General features: G+C 36.4%; 2 protein-coding genes across 2 annotated transcripts in view; both read left to right on the top strand.

The window, feature by feature from the left end:
• The window catches only part of LOC134791772 (uncharacterized), a 329,980-nt gene that overhangs the window by 107,532 nt on the left and 206,908 nt on the right, over nt 1-15,540 (top strand). The window lies entirely within an intron of this gene.
• LOC134791638 (protein winged eye) overlaps nt 1-15,540 on the top strand; it is a 135,941-nt gene that overhangs the window by 74,601 nt on the left and 45,800 nt on the right. Inside the window, exons 2-3 of the mRNA XM_063762692.1 lie at nt 11,774-11,856; nt 12,748-12,810. Of these exons, the coding sequence (XP_063618762.1) occupies nt 11,799-11,856; nt 12,748-12,810 (121 nt within the window). The 5' untranslated portion in view covers nt 11,774-11,798. The remainder of the gene's footprint in view (nt 1-11,773; nt 11,857-12,747; nt 12,811-15,540) is intronic.

A 15,540-nucleotide genomic window follows, 5' to 3' on the forward strand; every position in this document is an offset into this window, starting at 1 on the left:
ATAATGAGCGCAAAGTCCTGAATTTCGTCGACTAGTATCATCAATTTTGCATTATTTCGACTTTTCTTGTAAGAGCGCTCTTAAGAATATGAAGTTATTTTTACAACAAGTACTTATCGTTACGGAAGCTTCAGGCGAAGAGGGTGTGGTCATTTGACATTACATATCAGTTTTTTAAAGATACGTTCGGAAACGTTCTATGAATCTATACTGATACATTTGTTTCGGATACTATTAACACATTACAGGCAGCATTCTGATTATCTATGTATATGTAATAATAAATATTTGGGAACAATCTCCCCATTCCAAACAAAGCAAAACTTCTGTAATGGATACTGTGTAGAAGTTCATTATCTTTAAGGGTAAAAAGGAAAAAAATAAATTCATAAGGGCTTGTGCACAAATCACGCGAGGTTCGATGGGGGGGTCACGAAAATATCACGATAGATCACGTTGGGGAGGGGGGTTTTGAGAAATCTCACGTGTATTTTTCTACAGTGAACGAAACTAAGAAAAATAAACTTACCACATGAGTAGATACTTTTTGTTCGGTTTCGTTATACATAAATACTTACTAGCGAGTATATTTAACGAAAATAGAAAAATAAACAAATTTTCTATATACAATACTATTTATCTTAAAAATTAGGTCGAATGAAAAAATAAAAAAATACACGTGAGGTTGTGTGGGGGGGTGGGGGGTAGCCAGAAACCTAACCAAATATCACCAAGGGGGAGGGGGGGCCAAAAAGTAGCCGAAAACACCTCGCGGGATTTGTGCACAACCCCAAAGGAAGGATTTATTATTTGTAGGGCCACGTCAAAACGCGTCTCAAAAGTTAAACATCTTTCAGCTGCGTCAGTTTTCGCCCTGTGTGGCTGCCATCACCGTCACCCACCAGTTTGGCACTGACATAAACGCTATCAAGAACGTTACTTACTTTCACGCATACATCTCGCACGTACTCGCATATTAGTGCGAGCGAGATGTATAGTAAGTATGTAAATTACGAAGACGTTAGCGTACATGTCAGTTATGACACTGTCAGTGACTCATGGTACGGGTATCTCTTGTTTATTGACTTGAACGTTTTGCACACTTGGGTTGTCACGCCAGATTGTATTCGCAAATACGCGATTAATTACCGTTTTAGTAAAATTGAATACCTATGTAAAAATTTTTAAATAAGTATCCCAAAACAATTATGATGCTACGTAGCGTAGCAAACTTTCACACTGTATTTTTCAGAATCAGTCTGAACTTGGAATCTCATTTCCAAAGTTCAGCCAGTATCCGCTAAAATTCGCTTGAATTCTAATGCCTCGTTTTGCTGACGTTACAGTGTAGTTTGTACATTGTTTGTTTAGGTACTAAGCCTCCCGTATGCGACCCTGGTACCTACGCGTGTAATTATTTCTGCCCGAAGAAGCTAATTGCTTTAAAGAACGTTTTAACAGGCAAGTCTGTGCTGTCCTGGGCTATAACCGCGAAAATCGAAGTTCGCAAATTGCGGGCATTTTTCTCTGTCACTCTAATTACGCCTTCATTGGAGTAAAAGTCAAAGATCCCCGCAATTTGCGAATTTCGGTTTTGGCGGTAGCCCCTCTGTCCTGTCTATGTATGGTCTTGCTAATCAAGATACGTACTTAAGTATAATTTGTGGAAAACAAATGTAATATCATGACAAAAGTTATAGGACATCAGCCTGAAAGTCCTGACAGTCCACGGAACGACACGATTTATCTAAAAAATACATTTATTGTCCATGCCGGCGTATTATGGATGGCTTTATCCATCTTTATCCATGTGATAAAATAACTGTCACTTTTTAACACCGTGGGTTAGAAAGAGACGGACACCGTTTTATCACGCTGTCACGTAGACAAAAACGACCATCATATCCGTCGTCTAAATATATTTTTGGAACGTTGGCTTGTTTCTGAAAAAACAAAATTGATAACCTCCTCTTTCAGAAGTCGGTTAAACTGTTCAACTTTGCGGCAACTCGTAAATTCATACAAAACAAAATCTGTACAAACCGTTCCATTGTTAACTAAAACTACGTCACAAAAACGAAACAACTTATTGTTAGCGAACTGCATTTGAATAACTTAACCAATAAAAACAAGAAACTAATAAGCATTGAAAAAAAACACAAAGGAGGTTTACCGCTCATCATCGAAGGGACGGAAAAGGAAAAAAAAGGATATTGTTCCTATTAAACAGTGAGAGTTGTGAAGAATAAATTATAAGGTTGAGTGGTCCGAATGCTTACCAAACAATCGCCAACTGACTGACTACTGAGGAGTCAGTACTGCCTCAGTAGGTACAAAATTGTAAAATGAAAATGTACAAAATGTTTATTTCTGTTAAACAATACAGATTAATTAATAAAGGTTAAGATCTCCTAGTAGGTATATACATTACCTGTGGCAGGAGATCCTGCTCTTCCTTCATCTCAGAAAAATCTCTATGTATACTGGTTTTACCGAGCCTTGTGTTCGGTATGCCAAATAAATAACAACGTTCTAACAGGCGAACCCGCTCCGCTGTACCGTTTACGTACGGATTAGGCCTTCTTGGAATTCTGGCTTAAACTTTATAACTATTCCAGACCTTATACCAACGTGGTAAGCTTCAGGTTAGGTCAGTTACATACCTGCCAAAGAGCAGTCTTAAGAATATCTGACTATAGTGAGTATAGACTTTAACTCAATGTATTAAGGTTCAAGTTTGCTAAGTATTGGAAGGAACAATCTCATCGAACGTTAATTATTCGTAAACCTTATTTGTAAAGACATAAGACACATCTATGATCAATTTAGTGTGTTTCTGTCAATATACTGGCTATTTTAGACTTTAACTCAAGCTAATAAGGTTTATATTGGAAGGAACATGGATTTTATTTACGTTAGGGTATTTCATCGAAACGTTGATTAACATTATAATACGGTTTAATGTCTAAGGACTCTTAGGCCCACTTGCACCATTTCACTAACCAGGGGTTAACCGGTTAAACCTGGAGTTACCATGGTTACCAGTACAATTTGACACTGGGTTGAAGGTTATAAATCATAAATCATCTCATTTATTCGTGATAAACTATAACATACACAAGTAAAGAAATAACAAAGAAAGTTGAACATAAAAATAAATAAATAGTTTACCACGAAATGGTCCCGCCTCAGCATAAATGCTAACCCAAAAGTCAGCGCTGATCTTCCGGTGAGACCATTTGTGGGTCACGAACGCAGCTGTACGACAAACCGCTTAACCCCGGGTTAGTGGGATGCATGGTGCAAGTGGGCCTTAAGGGTTTGGTGCAGTTTCTGGTGATGTAGGATTGTGATTGAGGTGTCATATAATTTAATAGGCCAATCAAATTAGATTCATAAAAAGCGTTTTGAGGAATGAATTCCCAGCAAGCTGGAAATCGTTTTGATATCTTCATTTGGTCCTAAGTGCGTGTAATCCAAGTTTGCGCAATCCCAGGAAGTGTGCATAAATATTGTGAGCCTTAGGTTAGGAGATATGTACCAAAAAATGTAAACCTTAAAAACCTGGGGATATTTGGAATAGAGCCTCTACCATCAGTTTTAACATTGACATAACGCTCACGTCTACGTAATTTACTTTCTGTACATCTCGCTTGCACTATTGCTCGCATATGTGAGTACGAGCGAGATGCATAGAAAGTAAGTTACGTAAACGTGAGCGTTATGTCAATGTCAAAACTGGTGGTAGCCGTACAGGATATAATTTAGTATGTACTTACGTAGGTACCTACGTACGAATAATTCCATTACAACAATTGGAACGTCAACGGTTTTTTGAAATACATATTTGATGTGTATGAAATATCCGAACTAGTCCCACGAAACGGTACGCATTTTTTACAGAACGTTTTACATTATTAAATAGAGTGCCATATATATTATGTCCAGATAGGGGCTGTCCATAAATTACGTCATCGATTTTTGACCCCCCCCCCCCTATAATCATCCAAAAATCATGCTTCAAATGACCCCTTTTCCTCCTACTTCATGCTACCGTCATCCGATGTCCAGACCCCCCCCCCCCTAATTTGAAATGACGTAATTTATGAATAGCCCCATAGCAAAACTGATGTGTTGTGTGTGACTCTAGTTAATAAAGTAAAACATGGAAGATATTTCGATTAGTTGAAATTATCCCGCAGGCGAAATGCCCCCCCCCCCCCCCCCCCTGGTACCAACAATAGGTATATAACCATAATAATAAATAATAATTTAGCCTATATATTATACGTCCCACTGCTCAGCACAGGCCTCCTCTCCATATAGCCATATGAGAAACAAGACACAAAGCACTTTTAGTTATCAATTTATCATTCATTGTTCCAATCGGTTGATGTATTGCAAAATAACTAAATCACTCACGACTGTCTACTATAAATCATCGGACATCAGAAATTCAGTAGATCGAACGATATCACACATCCATTTATCAACATATTGTAAAAAACTGGCCATGAGCGAGTCTGAATCGAGCCTATACAAAGGTTCCGTACAAAACACAATTTTATACTATATACTCTAAATCATAATTAGATTCCAAAAAAAGTAAGACAATGTTGCCACTTTTTACTAGCGCGTCTTGTATTTATGTAAAAATATGTAAATAAAAGTACTTTTTTAAATCGTAGGCGTAAAATTACCAATAAATAAATTATCTTAGCGTATTTATTTATAAAAAGGAATTTACTATTTTACAAACAAATTATTGCAGTGTGGCAACATTTTTTGGAATCTAATTATGATTTAGAGTTTAGGTACCATAGAATCACCTATCTATTTTTTCGCGAAATCGACTTACGCTGGGGGTTCCGGGGTTTTGCTGTAATAGTGGAATATATATAATATATAATATATAGATAGATTAATTTAATATTACATGATATTTAACAATGTTACAATGTTTCTAAATAGTATGAACTCACAAAAAGATCGTCATATATTTAAAGAATAAATTTCTGCATCTCTTTTCAATACATATTTTCAGGGCTATTAATTTCGAAGTCTCGAAGGATGGGAGTGGTCAATTTTCTCGTTTAACTCTAAAATAACAATAAATCTGTTTGTTTTAAATTTATAAAGATTATCATAACAAGCTCTTCAATGTAATGTATCACGCGATATAGTTTGCGAAACGTTTTTATTTTATTTCCCCCCAATAGATGATGCCATGTTTAACGTCCATATTTTTATGTTACTTACACGTTCATCTTTGGGTAATTTTCATATTCAAGAAATCATAAAAGGTATAAGAATTATGCAATTCTTGTAATCAAAGAGAGCCGCTTGCTACAGATTTTTTGAATTTGCCAGGTTTTTTCAGGCTCAACTTTCATTAGCCAGACTCTATGTTCGGAGCAAATTTACTAAGACAGACGGACAGAAAGGCACACGAGTGATCTTATAAGAAGGTTTATTTATTTACCTTGATTCGGAACCCAAAAAAATTTACCCGGTTCCCAAAGCTGCCACTCTCTCAACACGATGCGATTAATAATCGTCTAGATACACTTGCGATTAATTAGTCGCACAGTTGTAAAAGGCACCATCCGTCTTGTGACGTCACTTATTGTGTCTGGTCTGGTCGCTCCCACGGCTTTTTATATATGCCATAGATAATCTTTATGGCGCCTAAACCTGTTAAGCATAAAACATTAAAATTGGTGTGGTCTGTTTATAATTATTATATAATATAATATCTAATGGCGTTATTCGTAAACATGCTACAAGCTACAAGTAGCTATTAACTGGTCTGTCAATTTGACTCGCATATATTTTTAAAAGGGGGAAAAACTGATAAAAATTAGCTAATTATGGCTTGTAAAGTTTTATTAATAAAGGGGTAAATTTTTCACAAGTAATAAAATAATAAGTAATAAAATAGATGGCGGGACGACTTGGATGCATTCCAGCGGGATTGGCGGGATCTTGCTCAGCACAGGGAGGATTGGAAAGGGAGAGGGGAGGCCTTTGCCCAGCAGTGGGACACACACATAGGCTAACAACAAAAATGTATAATGTTTTCTTTAAACATGTTTCCTTTATTCGTATTTTAAAAAAAAACCATAAGTGCTTCAGGAACAATGTTTTGTAAGAAACACTAGAACTTAAAATTGTCATTAAAATTTATATACAGCGACGATTCTCTGTATTCTTCATTCATCGGAAGTAAAGTAGCAAAATAACTTAGAAATTGTATGTATCTACATACCTATGTAATTTAAATTATTGTGTTCATGTGTGTGAAGTTGGTCAATTCACATAATAGGTACCTATAGGTATTTAGAACATTCACTAACCCGGGGTTAACATGTTAAACCTGGAGTTACCATGGTTACCAGAACAATTTGACACTGGGTTTAACCGGTTAACCCCGGGTTAGTGGGTTGGTGCAAGATGCGCTTAGTGTTTTAGCATCAACGATAATTTTTAGGTTAGTAAAACATAATTATCTTTCGAGCAATATAACCGGTATCATGAAACTTGCAAGCCCGCGTCAGCCAGACGCAAGTCTAGTGCGTCTAGAAGTCTAGAACCTAGACCTAACGTACCAGGGACGTATAAACACGAGGTAGCCGATTTAGTGCTAACACGACGCAGTCTATTTCAACTTGATGACCCGTTTTTTTGATAGTCTTTATAGGTACCTAACCTAATATATTGTGATACTTAGTTTCATATAATCTATATGCATTTGTGGTTAAATATATATTGGTGGAAGACGAAGATTCCAGACAGCAAATGAATGGTGAATAAATAAATAAATTATTATAAAATTGTGCAGTCAAGGGCATAGATGTCAGTTTCAATTTGATACCGAACCACACACTTTGCACATAGCAACAGTCAAAATAATTACCGTCAAATGGGGTGAATAGGGACGATTTTGAACTCTGAGAGAGATTATAACGGAATTTTTCCTCGATGGTCACAAATTTTAAGGTTTATAACTTATTTTCATAGATCTCTATTTTCACAAATATTACTAACAAAACGAAGATTATTTATACTTACCATACAACTAATAGGTTCTCATTTAAATGCCAAATCAATTTTTCACTATAAGAAGTGTCACAAGTCACAAACAAGCAAAACCTTCACTTTTAAAGGAAGTTTGGAGCTTATATCAACCATTCGTTGACATTGACAGACTCAATTTTAAACTGTTAGTTTGACAACATATCACGACTTTCATGCTTTCCCAGTTGATTCGGTCAAGTTATGATCGAATGTATGGGGACAAACAAATTATAGCCAGCATTCAATGAATGAAGTATGGTGCTCTATGCACGCTAGTGTCCCATCCCCTCCCCATGACACAACTCCCCCTTTTAGCATGAAATATGTCCCGGTTGACTGTTTTTTTTAATTTACAGCCTTATTTAATTGTGAGTGTAACATTTCATTCGATGATTAATTGATTACTTGTTTGACACCAACTGGTACTATACTCCGTGCATTCTTATTTGCGTTATTTGACAATTGTCACTCACAACAGCAATACAACGTAAAATGTCTTGCACATCGAAATCACAAAGGAAGACAATGGCACTGCGAACGTTTACGTTCTACGTCTTTTTTTATTTATTTAGGGTTGGCCGGACACCACCGTTATGAATCGGTAGTCGTCTAAGTAAATCGATATGATTTTTTCTTTTAATAAAAATAAGGAAAAGGTGGATAATTAACTGCAAATATGGATATATTTATCGTCACCTAACAGACAACAAATTTGACACAGAAATAACATAAATAAACTTTAAAATAGATCCCCAGTTAGTTTCGATTTTGACGATGGGTGCGACCTACTCGGTTGGTGTATTAAATGCATTTACCTTGCGGGAAAACCATATAATTCTAGCTTTATTTAAATCTATAATAAAAAATCATTATACGTCACAATTCGATACCTCAGTCTACGTGCCATCCAATCGTAATCGCTTACTGTGACAATCGATTTGGGTTAGTTACGTCTCTATAAACGTCAGTCATAATGTGTCACATAACGCAAATAAGAATGCACGGACTACGGAGTATAGAAAAGTTAGGGTAGAACTGCGACCTTAACATAAACAACTGCTACTAGAAAAGTGGATTAGGTTACGTTATATTACTGCGGCCTTTACAGAAACCTACATTTAATTTTGTTTAAAAAATCAACTGATCCGCAAAGCGTAGGTTAGGTTGGTTAGACATATGCTGATCAACTGATTTTTCAGCTAAACCAATTTTGCGGATCAGTTCAATTGTAATCCATAATGAAACAATTCGCTTACCCACTGATTGCTTAACAAAATTTGATTAATGATGGATCGCTTACTGCCGCTCAAATAATGAAATTGCTAACCAAATCAATTTAAAGCAGCTCAGTATGACATTAATCGCGAACTAGTTTAGAAATACATACTTGCTTACCATAAGTTGCTGACCAAGTATCAGTTTCGGCTGACCAAATATATATTTTTGTTAATGTTCATCAAAATAGGAATATTCTGCAGATCGATTAAATGACACCTAAAAATGGAATAAGTTCCTATTTGCAAACCAACAGGCTTACAGCAGTTATCAGCACAGTTTCAACATCGATTCAAAGATACATTTTTATAGTATATCTTCATGCCAAGAGTCGCGTAACGTAACTGACCTATGACGTCACCGCGCACTAACTACCAAATTATGAATATCTCCTCCAAAATCTGCTACCCTGGTAGCTCGCGTCGCTTCTCACTTTCAAATCGACCAACATTTGATTACTCAATACTGTTGTCTGTCGGTAGTCAGACAAGTCACCGAACTGTGTATTGTGATTGCTAAACAAGTTGAGTTTTGAGTAATTACCAATGTAAAATGACCTATGGGCAAATTTATTGAATGGGAGCAATGGGGGCCTGTGCTTGCTGGCTCTCGGTCAAATTGGGGACCTCGGGCCAAGGATTTGTAACATTTTGCCCGCTTTGCTACCCCTGTACAGGCTGGCTAAAAAATTACTGCGTTCCCGTTGCCAGTGAGGTTTTGGGATTAGGTATACTGAGCAACTTTCACTATGGGACCAACCTCGAAATCGCGAAAAAAAAGATTTGTCTGTTTCATACAGTTTGGCTGCTCCATTTTCAATGGGAGAGTAAATTTTTTTTCGCGATTTCGGTGTTGGTTCCATAGTAAAAGTTGCTCAGTATACCTAATCCCAAAACCTCCGTAGCAAAATGCAGTATTTTTTTAGCCACCGTGTAGTGCTATGCCGATGTCACTGTAACTACTGGCGATAGTGGCGGTAATATTGGTTCGCCTGCTCTCTGCTTGCTATTGCAACAGCAACTGTTACGTGAACGAAAATGCAACAAAACGTACACCTCGGAAGTCGTGGAACTTTGTGTGTGATATTATTGCAGGTTTCTGTAGGGTAGACCGAGGTGAATCGGATCACAGGGCGAATCGGATCAGACTAAAAATCTGTTGATATTTAAAATATTCCTTATGACTGACATTGCAGGCTAAGAGAAGAGACGTATACGATAACATTTTAAAAATGTGCTCATATTAATGCAATGTTTCAAATATCATCGATTCGCCTCTATCCTATTTCGTTCGCATAAAAGTCGTAGATGTTGTTAAAACGTGCAATCTCATTTTAAAAATGCAATCATTTTACCGTACCAACTGTTCTAATAAATTGTATAGGTACTTAGTTCATTTATTTGTATAGGTATTTGATCAAATGCTGATGAAATGATACAAATATTATTTTGAATTGAACATGATTGAAAATTGAAATAACAATAACTATGTATGTACTTTGTTACGTATACAAATATAATTCCGAGAAATATCTTAAACCGCAGTTTTAAAATAAATATCATGTTCCGATTTCGTTGAAATTTCAATTTGTATTCCGTTTCGCATTCGAACATAATCCCTGGTAGGTATTAATCAACACTCGGAAATCAATCAAAGAGGTTGAAAATTTAATGGGTCACTGCCGTCACTGGTGTCTCTTTTAAGCCCTTTTCACCCCCCTTAGGGCACTTAATCACTGTTTTCCAAGGATAACGGTGCCGTCATATAGCGGCCGTCTCCATACAAAATACTACTCCATCCATATTTACTACATATTTAGCCGTATTATTATGTATGGAGACGGCCGCTATATGACAGCATCGCTATCCTGGGAAAACAGAGCTTAACATGTTAGGTCCGGACGCGAATTTACAAAGCCTAATGGTAGGTATAGGTATAAGGTCCAGATGCGAACTGAACTGGATTAGCTTTTGTTTGGACAAAACTTGACCAAACCCTAATCCAGTACAGTACAGAAATTTACTGAAATCGTATAGACTTTGTTGGCTAAATTAATATGGATATTATTGCTACAAATCCTAGTTTGTTGCGATCTAAACTTGAATAATATTTTAGTAATGACTCCGATTGTATTGTAATAATTACCGTACTTAAAAATGCCTAATTTTTTTTTTTCATTTAAGAACTTTATCAGTTGAGATTTCTTATTAGGACATGTTTAATGTGAAATCGTAATACAATTTTATAAGTCGACTGTATTTTCTAATACATTGGTACATAACGAAGTAGATGATTTATTTAAGGACCAAGATTTACTACGGTGTTCTGCCTTTTCTCCGAAGTTTTATTGTCCGAATTTCACTTGCCAGACAACTTTTCGCAGATGATTTACTTTGGCAACCAACATTTGCCAAATTTTCATCATGACAACGTTTTACTTTATAGAATTATTGTTAAGTAGATTATTACTATGTGTACAACGTTTTGGAGTACATTTCTTTGGTCAAATCATTCAACTTGCTAGATATTTATTAATACGATATCGTCTAGTCATTTGAGAGAGTTCACTGAGTCAAGATAGGTGCGACGACGAGCGAAGCGAGGAAGAGCGTGTTAGGTGAACTGCGACCAAACAGCGAACCGACTTTTTTTTTTACATAGAACGACTTTTCTGGCAACAGTTCATTTTCCTGGGGGTTGCAGTTCTAACCTAACCTAAGCCACTTTTCTGGCAATAGTTCATTTTCTTGAGGATCGCAGTTCTAACTTAACCTAACCCACATTTTTGGTAACAGTTCGTTTTCTTGGGGGTCGCAGTTCTAACCTAACCTAACCCACTTTTCCAGCAATATTTCGTTTTCTTGGAGGTTGCAGATCAAACTAACCTAAACTACTTTTTTGGCAATTTACATGAATACTAGATGAAAAGTAATTTAGTAAAAAAATAATTGTTGAAATCAATATTCAGTGAACTTTAGTGTCGTACAAATAATACTCGATGAATAATATTGAATTGACTTTGAGACTCCGCTCGACTAGGTATTGTGAGAGCATTAATGTTTAAATATATCGCGACAAAATCTAAACCATTTGAGTAAATGAGTATTATTAAAATTTAGATATCACATTCAAACGTGCCTGAACTTACTAAACTCGACCAGGTTTTGGCGTGAATAATATTTGAAAATATGTATGCAAAAAGCTAATCCATTTCAGTGACTACTTTTTACCGAAACGGTATAGATATTGTCAAGTAATATGCATAAACAAAAGCTCTCCTATTAAAATCTGAGTCGTGACTGAAATAGTATAGCTTTTGTAAATTCGCGGTCCGGACCGCTGCGTTTTATTGTTTTATGCACTCGTTGTACAATCTATAATTATGCAACTGTATTTTAACATTTATTTGTATTGTCCGCAGGTGGTGAGGTGTATCGCTCGGAGCTATGCTGGGCGGGGCGGCGGGGGGCGCCCGCACCCGCCCGCCCTCTGACCTTCAGCCAGGTATGTATGTACCCACATTATGATGCACTAGTTGTAAGGATTACAGTAAAGTTTAATTAAAATTATTAAAATAAATATGTATGTATTTGTTAGGGTTCCGTACCCAAAGGGTAAAACGGGACCCTATTACTAAGACTCCGCTGTCCGTCCGTCCGTCCGTCTGTCTGTCACCAGGCTGTATCTCCCGAACCGTGATAGCTAGACAGTTGAAATTTTCACAGATGATGTATTTCTGTTGCCGCTATAACAACAAATACTAAAAACAGAATAAAATAAAGATTTAAGTGGGGCTCCCATACAACAAACGTGATTTTTGACCGAAGTGAAGCAACGTCGGGTGGGGTCAGTACTTGGATGGGTGACCGTTTTTATAGATAATGGTACGGAACCCTTCGTTTGCGAGTCCGACTCGCACTTGGCCGGTTTTATTTCAGTCAATCTCAGTACAAAAAGTACTGAGGTTGACTGAAAGAAGTAGCATGAGAAGTACTTACGAACGTTTCCGAGAATATGTACACGATGGCAAAGGATACATCACTACATCAGTAAGGTTTCTTTTACTGCACATGACTGTTGTAGTAGTAGATTCTCTTTGTATAGTTGCTAGTACAGTCACCTGCAATAATATGTTACTCTTCGAAGGCCGCAAAAATATGTGACACACTCTTGTGGCTCTACAAATAAGATCGTGTCAGATATTTTTGCGGCCTTCGTTGTGTAACATACTATTGCAGGTGACTGTACAAACAGCAAAACTCTTAACTGTCCATTAGTGGACCTTATGCCTTTTGTAATAAGGTCCACCGGTGGACAGTTAACAGTGTGGGCGATGGTACAACATTGGTACATAGTATTGGTACATTGTAGAGTAAAATGGAGCTCTATTTCCAGGTGTACCCCGGTTTCCGCTGTACTCGCTGTTTCCGCAGGGCAACCGACCCACGCTGCACAAAGGTATTGTATTTAATATTACAGTTTACCGTAAAACGGGGTGAGTAGGTTTCGCGGGGAGAGGTGGGTTATGAATGGGGAGAGAAGGTTTGAGAGGGTGAGAAGGGATTTTAAGGCTACTGCTACAAAAATAATGTATTCCAATTTAAAATGGACCTATAGTAATACGCATAATAAAAAAAAATCAATCCAACAATCTTCCAAAATCACTTTTGTATAGAGATGGGTAGGGGTGAGTAAATACTGAGTATTTACTCGGTATTTACTCAAAGCACCCGATAAATACCCGTATTTACTCAATTAGGTGGGTAAAAACGATTGATTATAAAATATTCAAAAAGTGAGATTTAAGAATTAAATTGTTTTTCATTGAAGAGTGCTAACGTGTATTAACAATATCTATAAAATAAAAAGCGTATAGGACGCTTAATTTCTGAAAAAAAGGTAATTATCAGTGAGAGGCAAATTGTGATAATACATAGTTAACAATTTTGTTTTAAATAAGAAGTTATTTACTTTAAAAATATGGTAATTAAATTCTATCGAGGTTCTAGAATCTCTAGATAAGCGCAAAAGTGCGTGTTTACACGGCACTTACGACCTTTTATTAAGAGTTTTTTAAAGAAAACTCAAAAATGGCTCAACCGATGATGTTCAAAATATTGTTTTTGGTTCTCTATTATACGGCTAATCTCCCGATATGTTTTCATATATTTTCTGAACTTTGGTTCGAAAGTTATAGAGAGATAAACATTATTTTGGCCTTTCGGAACGGATTTTTTCCAATAAATATTCAATTTATCCAAAGAAGTTCTTAGAAACATTCTAGTTATTTTAAAAGACCCATTTAATGAATTGCTACACGTTGGTAATTTCTGAAAAAAAAATTTGTGACAATTAGTTACATGTATGGAGTGCCCCTCTTAAAAGTACATTTCTTACAATTTTGAGTACTTAGTCCAGTAGCGGCTTACAAAATACACCTATATTTCAAATTTATATGCCCCTTTCAGCTCTCTAAATAGTTTATACCTACCAATTTGGATATAAACGAGTAAATACGGGTATATTGAGTAAATACTGAGTATTTACTCGGTATTTACCCGTGAGTATTTACTCACTACCCATCTCTACTTTTGTATGAAAACCCCTCTCACCCCAAATACGAGGCACTACGGGGTGAGGTGGGTTTTCCTCTTTATCGTCAAAGTTATGAAATCGAACTACCCAAAATAAAATAAAAACTAAAATACAAACGTCCGGAACACTTATTATATACACCATTCAGTTTTCATATGTAAAAATAAAATGTTATCGAGGTTTGAATTTCAGTTTTGACCCTACTCACCCCATTTTACGGTACTTTGATAATTTATCCTATTTTAACTAGATAATTGGCCTTCAAAAGCTTGGTTATCTAAAACATCAATATCATGCTTCAAAGCTAATTAGTTTTGTAGCAATCCTTCCGATATTTTACACACTTTTATTTAGCTACACTGATTATATTCTTTGTATATATACACAATATTATTATAGTATATTTGAACCCCTTTCCGGTGTCTGATTGAGCAAAAGTTTGGCATACTTCCGTATATACCCAATGACAATGCAATCAATACCTAATATGCTAATATGGAGCTGATCTGATGATACATTCGGAAGATAGCCAAAGGAACTCTTCAATGAAAAAACATTAACACATTGTTGCGTCTGTTCCACGCTTCCACGGCAAAATCTATAATGACGTCATGCCTAGGGACTCGTCTATTTGTGTTGGACCCTGGGGGATATCTCACCCAAACCCAAAATGACTTATCCGACTTGCCGATCCGATCGTGAACACTATTACAAGAGGGATTAGTTCGTGTTGTAAATATAAGTGAAACGACCATTGTCAACCTTAAGACAAAAGAATAAGGTCGAGTTTTCAACAAGGATTTTGTCGTTTTCTGAGTAATTATTAGGTGTAATTTGGACCGACTCGTGCGCACATGTGGCGCGTATATTGGATGTTTTGTTTCGATGAAAGGGTGGGGTGCTTGGGAATGAAAATTGACATTTGTAGTAAAATTAAAAAGAAATGTCTGGTCTTAATGGAGTGATCACTTATAATTAGTTGAAATGCCTTTAGTAATGTGAAAACAAACGTGATTGTTTGGTTTGGATAAATAAATAATTGGCTGGTTTGAAGAGCTTCTCATTCTGAGCGAAATAAATATGAAATCAAAACTTATCTCGAAAAAAATGTATGTTTCGATTGTTTCGTAACTCAGAGGATTCTTTATACTATAAAGTTTATAGGACATAAGATGAAATTACGCTTATATTTATTGTGCGAAATAGGGACCTCTATTTGTCCGTACACCAAGTTTTATCGAAATTTGACTAAAAAATCTACAACAACATTATAACTTGTGTTTTTGTGTTATATATTGCATGTTTTATATGGGTTGATGGGTTACTATACACGCTGAGAAACAATAGACAAAGTTAAGCAATTTCCAAACAATACAAAAAGATAATAGTCCAATCAGTCCGAATGCAAATAACAGGAATCTTCCCGACACCCGTGCGTGAGTCGTGATGCGTATCGCTGCCGGCGACATACGTACACCCGGAGCTAACCCCGGTAAAAGGTACCCTTGATGGGTAGAATCGCCAACTCGCCATCAGAACCAGATATATCGAAGTGGCCAAGATGTTCTCAAAATGCCTCTAATGGCAATGCGT

This window comes from Cydia splendana, chromosome 6 (assembly GCF_910591565.1).
Source record: "Cydia splendana chromosome 6, ilCydSple1.2, whole genome shotgun sequence".
Taxonomy (NCBI): domain Eukaryota; kingdom Metazoa; phylum Arthropoda; class Insecta; order Lepidoptera; family Tortricidae; genus Cydia; species Cydia splendana.